This window comes from Pieris rapae, chromosome 3, assembly GCF_905147795.1.
Source record: "Pieris rapae chromosome 3, ilPieRapa1.1, whole genome shotgun sequence".
Classification (NCBI taxonomy): Eukaryota; Metazoa; Arthropoda; class Insecta; order Lepidoptera; family Pieridae; genus Pieris; species Pieris rapae.
Genome location: NC_059511.1, coordinates 3,198,009 through 3,218,483, shown reverse-complemented (window position 1 = coordinate 3,218,483; position 20,475 = coordinate 3,198,009). Strand labels below are relative to the sequence as shown.

Here is a 20,475-nt window from a genome sequence, read left to right as displayed (position 1 = left end):
TTAGAAGTTATACTTCTTTGGCGTATTTTTTTTTCTTTCGCCTAGAATAACGTTTGTAAAAAAGACACTAACAATAGATAAAAATTAAACTGTTGACTATAGCTAATATCAGACTGTTATTTTTCTGCGACGGTGTGCGCGCACATCGTAAAAATTTACTGTCTAATTTCCCTAACGCGCCAAAAGAACTTCAAAAATTATCGCTTGCTGGCCGGACCACTGCTCTATGTAACCTTGTTACCTTAGAGCTGCTTAGTGCAGAGGGAATTTATTTAACAATTATTAAATAAATTTGATAAATATTACTCACTATTAAGCTGACGTATCCATGAATGCCATTGTAAGCTTCCAAAACATCTCTGAAGTCACCATCACAGTATCCGCAGGACTCCGGCTTCTTTGGCAGGTTAAACTTAGCATCATTCACTACTTTGGCTAACACAGATCCAATATTCTCCTTTATACTTTCTTTAGATGCTTGTTCCTTTAGTGCAGATAATATTTTTGTCTGATTGATAGTTATGTCCGATGAGTTCCCAGATGCAGCGAGTATTTCATTGAAAATGTCAACTAGGGTCTGCGAGTCGTTCGTCATTTTGACGGAGTCATGCGGTCTATCTGCAACAATTATTTTGTTAATGTAATATGAAATCGATGGTTTTATGTCCGTTTTTGGAAAATCAATAATCAGTAGTCATTGTAAAACGAATGATAAAGGATTTGACAATAGCATGTAATAAGAAATGTTTAAAAATACTAGTGAATTTATATTAAGTTAACGACTAGTATTTTATATAATGTAACTTCGATCCAAAGTGGTAAAATGACAAAAATTAAGAAATCGTTTATTTTCTAAGATAGTGGTACAATTAGATACAATTATTATAAAAATCCGCACAATCCACCATATATAAATTGGCATGAAAATGTCGTTAATTTTATTATGTCACATAATAGAAGGAGGAGGCCTGATGATCTGTAACACAGGTGCTCTAACCTTTAGCAGGCATCAGTCTCACATAAACAATAACTATCCCTCCAAAGAAGAGTGACAATTATTTACATACATAAATAAATAGTTGTAACTAATCACGTATGAAGTTTCGTAAGAAAATAAATAAAGATTATTATTATTAACTTTAATTTGCTAAATTATAGTAATATTAATGTCTTTTATTCTTAACCTTTTCTTTTCGACAAAACTTTGTCGTTTAACCAGTCAAGTAAAAATCTAAATAAGCATAGTCGCAATGTTCTATGACAGCTAAATTAAATTTTAAGTCTACTGGTATGATCATTTGTGTAGTAATTGTTGTATGTAATTTGTATACACAGACTATTTATAAGGCAAGAATAACGTGGAAAAATCTACATGTCTCTAACCCAAAGATGAGGAACACAGAACATGTGAATGTTGAAACGACTTATATCGCATTAGAGTCACTTCTAGACTTACTCAATCAAGTTTACCTTAATTTTATTTGATTCGAACTGAAGCTAGCTATTGTCAACATCAATAAATCTTCACGATGGAAAATATACTTTGTATACAAAAGCTTCATGTTTATTCTTACTGTTACAGAGCATTTAAACACTTTTTATTGCATTAAATGAGAAACATCATAAAACTCTAGTTCAACGCACTTGAAGACAAAAAGCTACATTTAACACGTTCAGTGTTTGAATTCTATTTTCGTACGAAAAAGGCTTGAGGTCGTCTACGTGAAGTTCCGTAATTCATACACATTTTATAACCAAAGGTTAGGTTTGACAGCAGTTTTGCGGAGGTGTTTTAAATAGATGAAACCACTTTGCCGAGTAACGAGCAACTTAAAGTTTATTTATTAATAGTCAATAAGGCGACACATCACTAAAAAAGGATAGAATAGAACTTATTTTAGAATAAATTATACAGTTAATACTAATTATATTCACCCAATTAACGTATATGTCTTAAGTAAATTGGGTGCACCATAATTTTTATAAATAAAATGTTTTAGTTTTTTTTTTGGTCTATAATCTATGATTGTTAGTGTGTATTATATGATTAAATATTCTATTGTTAAGTCTAGAGAAAATAGGATATAGCGAATGTACACCTTAGTGATTCTAAGTGAATATATTAATTTATTTAATATATATTTATTTTTTTTGTAAATTGGTTCTCTTTGCATAAAGATGGCTGAATCGTATCCTGTTTTGTCACGTAAATAATATTTATCAGACTTTTATGTACTAAAGTAAACTTATTCGTTCTCTCGGCTATGATTTTATCATAACTAGTTACTTATTAATTTAGAACTAGAGGTATCTGTATTACTTAACCACATTTTTAAAACTTTGGAAATAAATATTACGACTCGGGACGATACGAAAGTTCATGTACTGTTAAAATACGGAAAATGCCTGACACTTGGTCAGGCATTTTTCGGTCACGTTTTACGCTATCGATATGACTTGCCGGGACTAGACGGGCTGGTAGATGAAGGAAGTCGTACGGAACGTATGGGAGAGGAACGAGATCACATCCGCTGAGGAACTCCATAGTACAATATTTATTTATTTTATTTTATTTTTCACATTTAGGTACAAAAACAGAAAACAGATTAATTACATACATAAAATTATTACACACTAAACAACATTTAAAAATCTGACTTCCAGTTATATCTGTACACAGCATTTACACTAAATATCAACTAAACAACATACACATATCAAACCGAATGACAAAAAAATTAAATAAAAGAAAAAAATATATCTATACATACACACACACACATGCTTATATACATATACATTAATCAATTAAATTAGTAATTAAGGTTGCAAGTATTTACTATGAACTATCTTTTTAAATTTACAAATATTATTGTGAAAAATATCAACCTCAGCACACACAGCATTATAATATTTGCACATTCTTACGAGCGGAGCATTCTGGGAAACATTGTTATCAGTCATAGGTATAACAAATAATTCCTGGATGCGCACAGAACGCGTCGGCACCTTGATCTCCAGCCTCTCCAAAAGGCAGCTGTCAAATGAGCCATTTGCTATTTTATGCAAAGTGCACAGGTCGCTCACCCACCTCCTCCTTTCAAGACTCACCATTTGAAAGTGGGCAAGACGCTGGTCATATTGGTTTATTTTTCTCCTAAGACCATACTTATAGCACAATGCTCTGACAAACCGCCTTTGTATAGCCTCCAATCTATCTATATGAGTTTGGTATATCGGGGTCCATACCGCCGAACAATACTCAACTATGGTTCTCACGAGAGAGCTGTATAAGATAATCAAGGAGTCGGCTCGCCTGAATGGTTTAGCAGTTCTAAGAATGAAGGACAGCATCCGGCCAGCTCTGCTACATATATCATTATAATGAGGTCTAAAAGACATAGCAGAGTCAAATAGCACTCCTAAGTCGCGAATCACCTCAACTCTATCAACTAGAATACCCTTAACATTATATTTATACTGGATAGGGTTCCTACTTTTTGTAAATGTTATAACTCGGCACTTCTCAATATTCAGAAACATAAAGTTTTCATCGCACCAAGCAGAGATAGTATTAATATCCAATTGTAAGGTCTCACAATCTCTTTCATCAGATATACGTCCGAAGACTTTAATGTCGTCTGCATATGCCAAACATTCACTGCTTATTTTGCCAAGCAAGTCATTCACAAATAACAAAAAGAGTAAAGGACCCAGCTTCGATCCCTGGGGCACGCCCGATGTTGCTAAAAAAGGCACAGATTCGTACCCACTCAGAGCAACCAGTTGGGTACGGTTCAAAAGGTATGAACTTAACCATCTATATAAGTTCCCATGAATCCCCACATGCTGAGCCTTCACAAGCAATGCAAAATGGTCCACTCTATCAAAAGCTTTTGAAAAATCGGCATTACATATACATTGCCATGTCAGAAGTTTTCTAATCGGTGGAGTGCGAGTGTGTTGCAATAATACAAATCTTTCTGTTTGTACATTACAAAGCATGAGCTTACTGGAACATATCCGTTTTGTGGATGGCTGTGACTTGAGAAAAGGAGGGGCTTAAGAGATTCCTAACGTAGTTAAGACTGAAAATACCATACTCGAATATCAGTCTTACTTTCTTTGCGAAATCCAACACTGATCATAACATTATTTATTAAAATTTCATTCAATGATTACTTAACAAAAATGACTAAAATATTTTTGCATTTGTTATGAATCTCATAATTGAAAATGTTGATTAAAAGCTTGGTTTCAATATGCAATCTTTTAAAATATTGGATTTATAGAGAGAAATATTAAACGATGACAAAGGATAATTGACCACTAAGTACTTGATTATAAAACGAATTGAAATATGGCTTTTCACATTAATAATTTATTTGAGTTGGGTCAGTGCACGATAGTGTTAAATTTTTTTTATATAGAACAGGGGGCAAACGGACAGGAGGCTCACCTGATGTTAAGTGATACCGCCGCCCATGGACACTCTCAATGCCAGAGGGCTCGCGAGTGCGTTGCCGGCCTTTTAAGAATTGGTACGCTCTTTTCTTAAAGAACCATAAGTCGAATTGTGTATATAATAAGTGCAAAATAATGGTAAGTAAAAATATATAGAACGAAAGAACAGAATTCGGCATTTTCTTTTGTTGCCTCTCTATTACTGGTCGTTGGTTACCTCAAGCCTTTCTGCCTGGATGATGATCATGGAGGATCTGCCTTTTGATCTGGGCCTGAGATTTCTGTATCCGTTTCGTGATTTACTTGTTCTCAAAGTCAAATAGGTAATCGGCCTTCTATGCCTGACAGACGCCATCGATCTCTTGGGTGAAAGACATGCCGGGTTCCTCACGTTTTCCATCTGTTTTAAGTCTGCTCTCAAATTATTAAAATTATAGTTCCAATAATGAGTAAAATGACAATCAGTCAAGTTTTTAAATAAATAACTTTATAAACCGAGAATATACGTAAATTATTTTATATTAAAGTGTCTATTGTGGCCCCTCGTTTGTAGCAGCACCCGGGCCTTTGGCGGTACGCGTTCTTTTCGTATTACTTGCGAAATGACTTATTGCTATATAAGTACCCTTTTAAGAAAATGAAAAATGAAAAATATTTTTAAAAATATAATAAAAATATTTTAATATTTTTATTATTTCTTCAAAAACGGTACAAAAAACATTCCATGGTTGCGACCCTCAATTAAGTGTAAAAACACCTGTGTTAGAAGGCCACGCTCTTCCATAGCAAAAAGATTTTCGTACCATAGGTATATTTATAAGCAAACTTGTAAACAAGAATGTAGTTGTGATTTCTGTGATTCATGAAATGAAAGAAATGTGTGGTGAGTGTGTGTGTGTGTGTATTTGTGTGTGTGTGTGTGTGTGTGTGTAGGTAACAGTGCAGTGCGTGCAGCTTTATCTGGGGTACATCAAAAGATCCTCAGTTTCTGCATAATCTAATGACTTTAACCATTCAGTCAGTCCAGTAAGAAAACCAATGTTTTAAGTTAACTTAAACATTAGACTTTTCCCAAAGAATTTGGTACGAATAAGTTTAAGGAATTAAATATTAAGACACTATCTGGTAAATATATTCTTGAAGCCTTGTTGTGAGTAAAAAATATATAAACGATTTAAAACAAATGGTGACTTACACAGAACAAATGTAAGCGTACGACCAACCAGGCTTCAGAAGACAAACCACGCTTTATATGAGAAATTGTATTCGTTTTAACAACAAAATCCCAAGAGAAATTAAATAATTATTACTGAATAAATTCAAAACTTTATATTTTTTTTATAAATTTGACGATTATTTAAATGAGCCTGATCCTTGGGCTTCATTTGCTACAGTTCAAATATTTATAAACAATTTGTATGACTCAAAACTTGGCGAATAATAAGATTGGCGGAGAGTTTCATGCCAGTTTTTCTTGCCCGGTCTACGCCCTTGACATGCAATTACTACCAATGTTAATTTAGAATTAACTTGACTTTTCTATTAACGTTCATAAGTGTACTTGGTTACCTACCTACATTTATAAAGTTATTTTTAGTGTGAGTTTTGAGTAATACACAAAAAAGCCTCAGCATACGTGCCAAGAGTGCTCATTCATTTAGGTTTTCTTAGCTCTATAAGTGCCTATCAAATTCGTATGAAAGTATAGACGCAGATACTCTTAATAAACATAATGGCACAGATCTCATAAATCGCCAACGTCCAAGTTAAATCAGTTTCAAACGGTAAAGCTAGCGTATATTTGTTTTGTCAATATTGTTAGATCATTAAAGTAACGAATTCGAAAGGAAATGAACGATGGTCGTGACTTGTCGTGTTTAATCTATAATGCTCTCATTTCGTTATATATAATCTATATATATAAACATATTGCCTTTCGTTTCTCTCTAAAACTCTAGATTGGCTGGCTAGCGATTTAGCTAATTATGTTCTTAAAATATTTATGAAAGTTCAGAAACTTTCCAGCCGTGGGAAACATGAAAAATAAGTTAAGAGAAATACTTAAAATTTCAAGGACGATTCAATTTTCCAGTATACATTGTACAAAATCATCAAATATAGGTTACAAACCTATATTTGATGATTTTTACTTTAAAAAAACTGGTTACTTGGTTGTAATATATTTATAGATGACTTCAGAAATTTGTGTATCATAGCAATATGCAGTAACTGCAGTAGGTCCGATCTCTGTGGTCTGTTTAAGTATTGAAACACATAATATAGTTTACCGCGTCGTCTCTTTTTTATCGAAAACATTTGGAAAACGAGTTCTATATTATATACATACAACTATACATTACGTAACTAACCTTATAATAACTGAAACTAAATTACATAAAGGCCAAAACTGGGCGTTACTTACATCTTATCTATGGGCACACAGCCAAGACAAAGTTTAAGTTTACATTTTAGTTATTAGTATAGGAAGCATGACACATAAAGAACTCGAGATTTTGCAAAATTAAATCCAAGAGAAGGTCAAATTATCTGGCCAAGATTCAGAATTTATGCTCAGCCACTTTGGCACTATAACTAAAACAGTAATTTCCTTAATATTACTAATTTTATAGAGAGACATACAGGATTTATATTTCTATAATCTATCTATGATATATGATAGGGACATATATAATATGAAGGCGATATTATTGTAAATACATTATGAGATGCAGTAACAAATGGCGCGTACTGCGACACCCATACCCATGTCAAATACCAACAGATTTTGCCGTACAGGAGGTATACTTAGTTCAAAATCTCTTTTTTTAATTCACTCTAAACTACGCACTTTTAAACTGTTTTAGTTACGTTTACGCTGCTTCTACGCAGACGAAACTTCAAAATTAATTAATATATTTTTCGTTTTTAGCAAATTGGTAAAAGGGATGTCGATACTTTCATTTAACACACTCTCTCTCTCTCACACGTTTAATTTGGAATAACCTATGAATGAGTAATTTATTCATTGTTCCCGTGAAACTGCGTCAAGCATCCGTAATTCAAGTTTCGGAACGCATCAATCATTCGATGACGAAAATCATAAATTATATTTATCAACCATCAATTTCACTTGTGTCTATAAATTCAATCCGCTGATGGGTTTTTTATGTTTCAATATCGTATATTAACTAGTTTTTCGTCGTTATTTTCTGGGAAACATCTTCTACCACATTTACAGAGGAGTTTTTGGGATTAAAACCACCAGCTGAGTGGTTTAGTGAGTTCAACATCGGACGTGAGTACAAACACCATCCGTATCAACATCGACGTTCGTTGTTCAACAACTGAGCCTTTCTTAGGACAATTCTTTCCGCGCACCGCCACTAAGTAGAACCAGCTGAAGTATTTCCGAAACAATTCAACTTAGAGTCCTTTATGAAAAGACCGTACTAATTCTTAAAAGGCCGGCAACGCACATGCGTCCACTATGGCGGATACAGTTGGGATCGTGGGACTCTTGCTCAAAATTAAGTACATTAAATTTAAAAAAAGAACACTGGAATTAAATATTGACCAACTACAACTTAATATTTTAATGAATAAATAGATTGTTACTACTGCTTAACAAAGTCAAAGTACTCCCGCTTCCTAATCTATTTCCTCATACCCTCTTTAGTAATTAGAGTAGCTCATAAATTACATTATAAACTCCATGTAACATCCTTCGATTTAACCAAGTCCCTAACTGAAATCAATTAATTGGCTTTGGTTGGTTCAGCTCTTCCATAACTTATTACATAGTATAACAAAGAAATTTTGGATTCAGTGGGAAAATACTTCCTTTATGAACAAGATGCCTCAATATCGCAAGATATGAATAAAATAACTAAAAAATACAAAATTACTAGTGCAGTAAAAGACGTCAGACATAATTAACAGACTGTACGCAATAGCATTCATATAATATTCATTTTATGGACATAAATCCTGACACTAATCTGAAATAAACTTTTTTTCATCTAATTCTGATTTTTCTTCTGTCCATTTAACAACTCTCTATAACCCCATAAAATATATACGTAGTTGTTGTGTAGTTGATGCATATTGATGATTCTTTTACGAATCGAATGATCCGTTATTCATATGTTAGGCAATATCAACCCGAAAAACTAAAAATTCTTTTTGTCGCAGTCTGGCACGGAATTAAAAAATAATTTAATTCATGAGTAAGATTTATTTATTAGGGTACGTGCGTACAGTTAGGACAGGATACACTATTTTATGCACGATTCGTATCGGATATACCGGATCTACGATATAAAACGAATAAAAAAATGACGCCAACGCAAATTCCGCTACCGTGTGTGTACACGATATTTTGTATTATATTATACTTTGCTATGTATTAGGTACATAGCAAGTCTCGAAAATGCCGTAATCGATATTAAGACAGATTACTTGAATCATCGAACAGAGAGCACAATGGGAGAGCAATCAACGTATATAAAATAAGGCCCCGCCCGGTAATTATATTTTGTTATAAAGTTTTGGTTTGTTTATTCCTGGTGAACGATTAATTTAAAACCCCACAAACCAACACCCAAACTATTGAATGGGTAAATATCAATTCTCCAAAAGTTCAACAACGATTAACCCCCGTTTGGTGAACGAAATTAATGAAGGCATTTAATTACAAAATAGAAGAGTTCCGGAGAAACTTTGCATCAACGCACAGAGCTATTTATGAAATGTCACAAAGGTTCACGTTCGTATTCATATCTCATATTAGAAGAGTGAGTTGGAGAACTTTTACAAATGTGTATTAATAAAGTTCAAATTAAGGTTGGTACTTACGTACTGTTTTGATTTAATCATCAATAATTTAGTTTTAGTAGTCCACGCTAACCATGAACTAATTTTTGCCGCGGTGACGTTAATACGTAAGTACCCAAATTAAACTATTGTTGTTTTGTTTTTTTATTTATCATAGGTAAAGATATAAATATATATATATATATATATATGTATAGCAGTAGCCTAGTGGCTTGATCGTGCGCGTTTTAACTGGTCTTGCATGCATTACGCTACGCTACGCTATACACCAATAGCCTATTATTTTGCGCATTTAAATAATGATCAAGAAGACACACAGAGGCCAAGTCCTCAATAACTCTCTCTGAGTGTCGACATTATAGTACTATAATGTAAATTAATTTTAAATGTCATTCGAATTTCCAGAAAATTCTATGTAACAAAAAATTTGTTCCTTGAAATATAAAATCCAATAAACAATATTCTCTTTGTGGAGGAGGAGAAAACGTTTTGATACGTTTGTGGTCAAATAAGGAATGATTGAAGCGGATATTACGACATAATCACAGATACTAGCTGATATTATCTGCTACTAGCCTCAACGTATCTTGTGTTTATGAATACATAGTCACTTTTTAGTTATTAATATAAATGTCTATACTATTAAAGTCACCTGTCTCTATTTACAGAAACTTGATAGAAAGAGAAGAAAGTTTACATTAGTTAAAGATTTAGATAGTAGATGTATGTAATATATGTAGTTAGTTATTTTTCGTTTGTAGAGTTACTTGGCAGAAAAAAGGCCAGGTAACCTTGCCATTGCTAATATTACCTATAAAAATAAAAAGACTGAAAAAATATACTGAAATAGACCCAAGAATATACTTCATTCATTTGGATTTCAAATATATTTTAAAAAGTTGGATATTTTCGTGTAATCGAAGTTGACTAGGTCATAAAAAAAGTAATTTAAAACATGTGCATCTAGATCATCTTCTTACGTAAGTTGAGATCTTAAATTGAGAATTTTCTTATAAAACTTGTGTGTTATGAACACGTGTTAGAAGCTATACTTTTTCAGCGTAACAAGATAATAATCTTTTCAAAATTTTAACTATCACCTTATTCTACGTTTGAAGAAAAAACAACATTAACAAAAAAAAAACAAAATGACTATAGATAACTTCTGAGTGTCGGTTGTTTGCGACGGTGTGCGTGCGCATTGTAAAAATTACTTTCATCTTTTTTCCCTAACACAGCAAAAGAAGTATAACTTGAAAAATAAAATGTTGACTATGGCTAAATTCAGGGTGTCGGTTTTTTGGGATGGCGTGTGCGCGCATCATAAAAAACTTACTAACATCATTTTTCCCTCCCGCGCTCAGATGCGCAAACCTAACCTAACCTTCTAAACTAACAAAACTTCAAAAACGCATTTTTATATTTTCCTATTTGTCGTTACCCATCTCCCCTCACACCTAATAATACCAGTAGTATTTTAATAAAAAATAATGACCACATCTAAGCTAATAATCGCCAAAAGCTCTTCCAAATATTATATTATGTATTAGCAGGTACAGGGTCACGTCGTCTTAACATTGAAAAGCTCTTTTGGCACTTCTGGTGGCAGTTACTTCAGGATCCGATATATTTATCACAGTACGATTTTTAACTGAATGCCATTTTCAATAAAGCTCTTGTTTCAAAATTTGTATAAAATTTATGAAATTTTCACAAATACGAGCGAATATTTCATATTATGTGAAAGATTTCGTCCCGAGAGCTTACATAATACAATTTTATTATTGCCACTGAAAATCTTTTCAAAAACATTCAACAAGATGTTACATCCACATTTCAATTGTTAAGTCTAGAATATTATCATACTTTCTTAAATGGCCGGCAACGCACTCGCAAGCCTCTCGCTTTAAGAGTGTCCATGGGCTGTCATAAAACAATCTGTAGCTTCTAAACGTTATGCTATTGCTCCGATATATACACTACCTTTTTATTATCTTTATAGTAAACATACTGTATGCCAGGTCTGCTACTAGGGGCTTAAGAAAAACCACTTGACAGGCGTCACCCGCTAACTGATAATAGCCTATGTTTGGTCACGTGACCATTTTTGTATTTTCGCTTGGCGTTAGTGTTAGATAAGTTCTTGATATGTTTTCCTTTCATACGGCACAAGAATATGTTATACAATAAAATAAGTTACTAATAATAAAACAATCACAGTTTTTTTTATATGAATGCCTCGTATCTTAGAAATTTATCTTAAGTAATAAAATTCCAATAATCAAATAAGTTATAAATTAATAAGAAAACTTTGAAATGGTGACATAACATTAATTTGTTCTCACTGATGATTATGTCTGTTCTTTCCTTTGCCCCTTTTGTTTGATATTTTAACCGTATATGTTTAATGCGTTTTTTTCTAATGTGTTTAATCCTAGATTAATGAGCCCAGAATTCGTAATAAGAGAGTAGTTTAGAGAGTGGAGGTACTTAAGGAGCATTAGGTCTTCAGGAATTTAACTCGTTCCAAGTCTGTGTGGTATGCTTCATCTTATCGTATTGTCTAAACGATTTTTTCCATAAATCGATTATATTAATACTCTTATAATTCAGAATTTCTCGTAATATTTGACAATTGAATTCTAGTGAGTTTGTTATTCAAATATCGTACCGCTATAACAGTTGTTTGTAATAGTTTCCCAACGAGACGCTAAAGTACATAACATTCCTTGCTATTTGATACTAACCACCCTTAGTGTCATATGTATCGTCGTATTATAATACGATCTAACAAAAGTCTTGTATGAAGAGCTCTCGAATGTTTTTCGGTATGAAATTTGACAGTACATAATACGATATTTCTATTTGAATTTTGTTTTTAGTTTTATTAAATTTATCGTAAAAGAAACATTTCTAATAGGCTTTGTTCTTGCAAAGTAAATGAACAAATATTTTAAACCGACTTCAACGGCTGCAGCTGAGTTTTATGTCAATTGAATACGATGAGAACTTTACATTATATTAATAAAAATAGCAGCGCTACAACCCTTATCTGAGGATTCACATTTTTGTAATTTGTATGTATATGCATATAAGCATGTCATTAGCCACTATTTGAAGGTCACCATGGGGTCATGATTTTGACCACGTTTTGGGGTGTAAATCGTGCGGGACTTTGACCCCATATTGTGCTTTATCATATGAACAAATCCTAATGTCCGCATTTGAACGCACGATCTCAGGTTTAATAGTCGGGCTTAAGAGGTTTAAGAGAGGCTTTGGACTAGCGTAGCACAATATACAACATTCTTAAATAAAAGAAGATATTTTGGTTTCATTTTTAAAATTTCATCTAAAACCTTTCAAGAACCTTGAACAAATTTTCTTTGAAAATTAATTTCTTCAATTATTACAAGGAAAAACCAATATTGCTGTATTTTTCCTTTCCTTTTATCGTGTCATCTTGCATTTTTATCAACTTCTCGCACATTCTTCATCACTTCTTCGGTCTTACAGCCTTACGTCATTGACTTGTATAAGATAACACTCTTTGTCACATGAGTTAGATGCTTACAAAAAATGCGAAACAATTATAAGAAGTTATAGAAACATGTTTTGAATAGCAAAACCCTAAAAAATTACATTGTCGATCCACGTAGCAAAATAATATGAAGCAATAAGAATGATATTCAAATAAACTCTTTGAAGCGAATAAACTCAATAGAATATTTTCTAAGCCAATCCTTGGTAAACAAGTGTACGAGACAGTTTACCGAGGCTTCTGTTTCTAGGCTTATTAATTTATTATATTCCTTTAATACTGAATGGACAATGGCTGAAATCATTATTTAACAATGGTAAGTGTCAATAGTGAGTTACGAATAAATTCAAATTGTGTGTGATTTAGTCTAAAATATGAATACGTGTGTAACACTGAAAATATTTAGAACTGGCCAGTTAGATACAATGCTAATGAAAACTTTTTTGAATTTTTATTTTAGAACATATGTTTTTGTGAATTGGCGGCAAATCTAAAACTCTTGTTACACGTGAAAATGAACCTAGCACGAGTGAAATTTCGGTCCATGATTTATATGACTTTCGCTGTGGAGTTACTCAACAACAAAGCTATGAAAGGCTGCGAATAGCATTTCTTAATGAAGCCCCATCTCGTGCCACTGCTGTGTGCTACGTCCACGTGCGGAAATTACTTCGAAAAACAATAAAAGTATTGGCTTTCAACATTAAACCGTTATCCGTTTTCTAAAATTATCAGTGTTACTTACTATTAGTTATATTTTTTAGTTATATTAGTTATATTATTATTTACTTAGTGGTATTACCAAATATTCTGGTGGTTTTGAGAATTAGTACTTTTAATTATAGTTGACGCTCGTTCGATTGGATGCATGTTGCATTGTACAAGTTTCTTGCCAATATGTTTCTCTGGCAACATTAAACCCCATAAAGTGGACATCAAAATTGAAAAAAACAAAAATATGTACGTAAAAATACCAAGTGTTTGTTTGTATATACAAAAAATGTACGTGAAAAGTGTACACTTTAATGCTCTGCGAATCAATAAAAATATTTTTATTTTTTACCATATTTATTCTTTTTTATAGAATACAAATAGTGATTATAATAATTGCCCAAACAAATTTAGGTGAGTTACATTATGCATAATAAGTGATTTTTAGATCCAGAATCTTAATAGACCAATAATATGAAAACGGTGTCAAGAAATAGTGAATACCATTTTGTTGCTGAACCGGTCTGGTCTGGCTGGCTGGAGATTGCGACTTCTTCACGGTATCTTTTTAACTCTGAAAAGATACCGTAGAGATGCGGTAACAACTAAGCCTTATCCGCTTCCCAACATGCGATGAGGCGCTGTCGTCCGCCACTCTACGCCCATTCTTGGTTTATGAAGATATAAATACGCTTTTAATAATAGCTAGTGGAGATCAGGTCCAATACCTGCAGGGATGGATTATCATCCCTTTGTCTCAAAGCCAAAACTAACTTGACTTAACAAGGGTTCGCCGGATTAAGATGTGAAATGTATGTATGTATGTATGTAGGTTCTCCGTTTCCGCAATAAGATCGAAGATGTGAAAATAATCCTGTTGTTACATCCCATGATGACAGCATCCAAGTTTAATAAAGTTGATGAAAATGTTAATCAGGTTCTTTATTCACTCAATATATCGCATCATTGCGACCAAAAGTATGACAATAGAAATTCTTGTTACGCCTAACGACATTGCTACTCGATAGTACTCGACTCATGTTTTCAATTAATTAAATGCAAAATTATATTTTTAATGATTTGTTATAAAATCAGTCTAAGGTTATTTACTACATTACTCTCCTCCTCCTCTCTTATTATAATTATTTCATACAATGCGCAGAGGCGATAAGAACTTGGTGAAAAGGATTGTGGTTGGTAACACAGAAGATCATGTCACCGTTCACCAACCAGATAAAAGACTCAAAACTATACACTGTTGGCGTTGAAAGGCGTTGTCCAGAAACTGATGAAAACAGATTGTCCGCTCCAGATGTTTCCTTGCTGACCACCACGCTCAGACTTGGGCTACCGACTAAAGAGTGATATCTATTTTAATGTAAACGTACATATATAGTGTGTTTCCTTTTTTATGAAAAGAGGATTATCATTTGATAAAAACGAACGGAAAATTAAACACGTAGATGTTTTATTAATTTAATTTAAGCCGAACAGCCATTCGGTTTAAAAAATAGTGATTATTTTTACGAGATTACCAGTTCAAAGTGTGTTTCAACTTTCCAAGTTCCAATAATGGAGCGGACAGACAATTGTCATGTACTTTTAAACCATACAAACTGAAATTTTAAATGTATTATCGATAGAAAACACTTAAATTGTTTTAAATCTTATACTATCCAAAAAATTATGACTATAAAACAAAAAGGTATAGTGTACTAAGCAAGTACGGTGTCGGTTTTATTTGTTAAAGTTTCAGAATTATATCAAGGACACTAATTTCACAGTATTGTAAATAATATATTTGTTGTGAACACAAAATATTTTATCATTTTATGTGCAATCTATAATTATATTGTAGATTGTAATTCCGAAATAACATTATCTTATTTTTCGGAAAAGTTGGCGGTTGTAGGGTGTGTCACAAAATATTTATTCCCGACGGGAACTTCCTTCGAATTTTTCCGGGCAAATGGGTATTTATACATAAACACGTCTTCATTATCACCTACAGCATAATTTACGCGGTAAAATTTATTCCGAGAATAATCTAAGTACACGTATAATATTTGAAAGGTTTTATTAATAAATGTGTTAGAGTCAAAAGTTCAATTACAGTTTAATATTTTTAAACTATTAATTGAATGCTTCAAGCATAGTGTCGAAAAGTTTTAGATCTTCATTATCTTGTTTTTACAATCGTCTACACCTGCATGCATTCGTATATTTGTAATCATAGAGTAATTATAACTAAAATTCTTCAATACGTACCCACGCCTCGCTTATTTGCTACTTTTAATGTTCCTTTGAATATGCCATCTCGCTCTTACAATTTAATAACTAACATTGATGAAAATATTGATATATTTTACAACATTCTTCCTACTTACCGTTACTTTGTTTATCTTGCTCTTAATGAGGTTAAGCGTCTATTTAGTTTTAATAATATTTACCCTTGCTAGCCTGCTTATGTTCTAATATAATGTGTATGGCTGTGTGTGTGTATAATTTAAAATCTATACTAAAGCATAAGTAACCATTAACTCTTTCAAAGACATTGTTTACGGCTTATTTTGAATAGATTTTTGGTAAAAGATTACGTTCATTTAATTTTTAAATAAAATAACGTCTACATCACGGTAATTAATACGAAGATTCTAAAAAATCACGGTTGCCGTTGCGCACATGGCCGCACCTCTTTGCAGCCAAGTGTAAACAGGTATGATTTCGATATATTTATACGTTTATAACGGATATCTATATAAATTTTGATAGGCAACGCACCAATCCTGCAGTGGGATCTCGTACTATAATCTATACATCGCCCACCAACCTCTCCAAAGTTTTAGTGACAAGATGTATGCGTAACTGGTGTTCTCCTGGTTTTTATACCAATGCCATAAACATTCAATCGACAAACCACTTGTTTTATTGTAAGTGTTATTAATATAATAACGATTTAAAAACAATCCAGTTTAAAATAATTTAGTCAATTACCATTTTTATACGTTATTCGCCCTTGATTTGAAAAAGCCCTTTATGACGTTGTTAAGTGTACATAGTGTTACTTATGTCAATAAATAATATTTTTAGTTTTCTTTTTATTATGTCAAATTGACAAGAGCTTAGAATCTTTTAATATTTGGAGTCACACGGCGGAAAGCTTTTATTTTTATTTTGGAAAGACATAAAGCTTATAGATATGATGTGGCATGAAAAGATAATGTTGATCGAATTAAATCACAGTACATACACTGGTGTTTGAGTGTTTTGCTACAAAAATAAAACATTTCGGCCGTGTAATGTTATTATTATGAATGTATTATTAACACCCGTTTTAATAACTTCGTCAAGGTTTAAATGTCACCCTTGTTAACAGTGAATTGATTTTTATATGAAATTGCATTGAACATGAGCCAACCTCATCTTGAAAGAAATGCAATATTGCACAATATCACATTTCACTTTAAAAATTGATGTTACATAACAGAGTTATGTTTGTTAAAGTGGCGATACCTAGTAGTCATGTATTTAGGTACAATGCAGGTTAATATGAGTATATATTAATAACTTTTAACAATAAAGAATAAAAGAGACGGAAATAACTTCCGTTCTAACCGAGATTAGACATTAGTGGTGCAGTACTAGGCCTCAAAGTTCTGTTCTGCGACTTATCTTTCTTAATAGGTGATCAGCCTTCTGTGCAAAATACGCAGCCCATTTTAAGATCTAAGGCATAAAAATTTTCCCTAAGCGATGCTTCCTCCACCGTACAACGTAGTGTTCAACGCGTTTCGGACTAAGAGGCGCATATACAAGTCACTAAGCAACTAGGTAGGGAGACAAAAATAACGTAAGTAAAATCTATTTAACAAATGTAGCGCAATTATATAAAGACCGAATAAAAACTCATTAAGTTGTGTTTACTGTTTTAGTGAGAACATTGGTAAATAATTACATTACAAAATAAATACACTTTTGAATTTCAATGAAACGGATCTTGATGCGGCGAAGGAACGACATAAATTACACCGAGTTTATATAAGATGAAATTGTTTACTGGAACTGCAGTTTATACGAGATCTTGAAATATCTTTGTAACTATTATAAGAAGTATTAACCCATAAAATCAATGTTAACGTATTGGTTAAGCGGGTGAATCTATACACTAGGGTAGTGACAAACACAAAATACTATATAGAAATAAAAATAAAAGAACGAAATAAATGTAGAAATCTAGAACTCAAAAAAAGTTTCACTCCTGTATTATTATGATTTGGGTTGTCATTTAATGTACTAATAAAGCGTGCCTTCTGTTTTGACATAGGGATAGAATCCACCATCCCACGTTATCCTGTACTAATTAACTTTTTAATCACTTTTATTCAAAAATATCTAGTCGGCTTTTTGTAACCCGGGACTAAAACAGATATTTAATTCTCTGGGATTAAAAGATATTGAATTTAGAATTTGGGTATTGTTTGTGTATAGTTCAATCACCAAAAAGATCCGTCAAGAACATCGTCAACTCGTTGGTGGCCGTCAAAACACACAGGCTATATTTAAAAAAGGAGGTTCTGTATCTTTGAAAGGAAGTAAAATAAAGCAAATTCGGATTTTGAATAATAACTTAAAATGTTTGCCTCAAGCATAATGAAATAAGAAAACGTAATTTTACTGTATGAGCATAGAGTTCATAGAGATTGTGTAAAGTAGAGTGACAACTCACCCTCAAATTAGCGGAACTCTTCCTTGGTAAACAACCTACTATTTATGTGTAGTGGAGCAGGAACTTATTATAATTACTTTTTTTTTATTCTTTATTTCCAAAATAATATTATATATCACAGTATGTTACATTAGAAAACCGCTGTGGTTTGTATTAATGTAACCATAGCAGTCTTGTTTAGCGACAAATGCACATAGATATATGTTTATGCTACCACATAGACAAATATTGTTTTAAAGATGCTGACTATCTTTTAAGTACAGTCTCGAAAGTTTATTTTGTATTTCCAAGCAATGAAAATAGTACCTTTTCAATTATTTTTTGAACAGCGACGTAAAAAGTTACAAGCGAGGAAGTTTGATGAGAAAAAGGTCATCCAAGATTGTCGATTAATATGCTGCCCTTGTATGTTAGTTGCTTGTTTTACCAGGTGATTCTGTATTGCCGATGAAATAATAATTATCGGTTGAGAAGGTTTATCTCTAATGGTGTTGTTGGGATATAAATAGCAACCAAATTGTGTGAAGATGAACAATGTGAAAATTAAGTAGGATTTCGTATTGTAAAATAATATGAGTGGAGAAACAAGTCAAGCTATATACTATTTAGGTCTTCAGATTTCTGAATATGTTTCATGACCATTTTTAAATCTAATAGGTAAGCAAGTTATAGCTAGTGCCTGACACACTCCGTCGAACGTTAGGGTCTAAGATATGTCGGTTTCCTCACGATGATTTTCTTCATCATTCGAGCGAATGTTAAATGCACACATAGATAGATAGTCCATTCGTGCACAGCCAGAGATCGAACCTACGGCTTTAGGGATGAGAGTCGCAGGCTAAAACCGCTGGTCCACCACAGCTCTACGTTATACTATAGTTGTAAGATATCCGTATTTTTTCAAAGCAGTTAAACCCATATAGAAAAACAAACAATATTATTCAATGAATCTGCTCCTTAAAATTCGTCACAATAACCATTAAGCTATTTGTGTAATAATAGTCTTTCATAAAACTCAGGGAGGGGTAGACCCCTATTAAAGATATTCACAACGTAAAAGGTGTAGGTATTTTTAACTCTAGTATTTCTTCTTTATAACTCCTATAAAGTAAAATCTTAATTTTCTAGTAACGAATACTAAGACTACTTTTTAAATAAAAATTGTTTTATACATGCACCATGTACAACCGAAACTAAGCCAAAACACTCCCTAATGTGGAGATTAGCGTTAGATTAATTTAGTCAATTTTTATTTCAATATTTATTTTATTTTATATATACATAATAAAAAAATCCTAACAAATACGTCCATATCGACATTTATTCCTAAGCATATATGAAATACATGTATTTAAATAAAGAATGTAAATTCGTCTAACTGTATTGGTAATAAAATATTTAGATTATATTCAAACTGCATTTTACATATAATCTAAATATATTAATTGTGTATTAAATGATATAGTTGTTATGCTTTTACCATACAGTTTAATGATAGTTTACAAAACATACTACATACCTTTTCACTAGATTGTTGATCACAAGTCACTTAAACTTAAAATAGCAAATGCATTAGCACTTTATCAGAGTTTTGCAAATGTGCGGCCGCGGCGAGCTTCAGAAGCGGCCCGCTTCTCTGGTATTACGTTCACGACTGAAATATTACTGGCTGATACTAACGTCACTATACGAACACTGATTGAATTCGAAATATACCTTAAGATTGACATTTCTAAATTTTGCAGAATCAGTCTGAAGCTAGAAATAATATCATTTGAATATATTATAACTTTTGAGATATAATTTACTATAAGGAATTCTTAATGTATCCGGTTTTACTGATAATTTTACACGCATTTATTATAAGCTGTATTTGGAAAAGGAGTCTTTTTATATATAAGTTTTTTATGCTTGAATAAAAGCACACAATTTCATCTATAGTTAAGACAGATATCACATAAACATCCGAAATTCTGTTAATTATAAAATTATCATTTGTTTCCTTCCGATTTTCTTGTATTTTACGTTCACATTTAATCTAATTATATCTTAAAAATAATTCATATTAAGCCGTCCGTTACACCGTAACTACTTCATCTGTCTCTTTTCAACACAGCGTTATCAGCCCTTGTCAGAAAAAAACGAAAGTTTCGTTAATGTAAATTTATAAGACTGTTTTAGATTTTATGAGACTTCGGGA

General features: G+C 32.4%; 1 protein-coding gene across 2 annotated transcripts in view; it reads right to left on the bottom strand.

Moving 5' to 3' along the window:
- Window positions 1–19,915, bottom strand: part of LOC110992036 (G-protein coupled receptor dmsr-1) — a 47,820-nt gene extending 27,905 nt beyond the window's left edge. For both annotated transcript variants that reach the window (XM_022257697.2, XM_022257706.2), the window contains exons 1-2: window positions 19,795–19,915; window positions 311–618 (exon numbers count right to left, since the gene is read on the bottom strand). In XM_022257697.2, the coding sequence (XP_022113389.1) occupies window positions 311–595 (285 nt within the window). In that variant the 5' untranslated portion in view covers window positions 596–618; window positions 19,795–19,915. The remainder of the gene's footprint in view (window positions 1–310; window positions 619–19,794) is intronic.
- Between the last annotated feature and the right edge of the window lie 560 nt (window positions 19,916–20,475).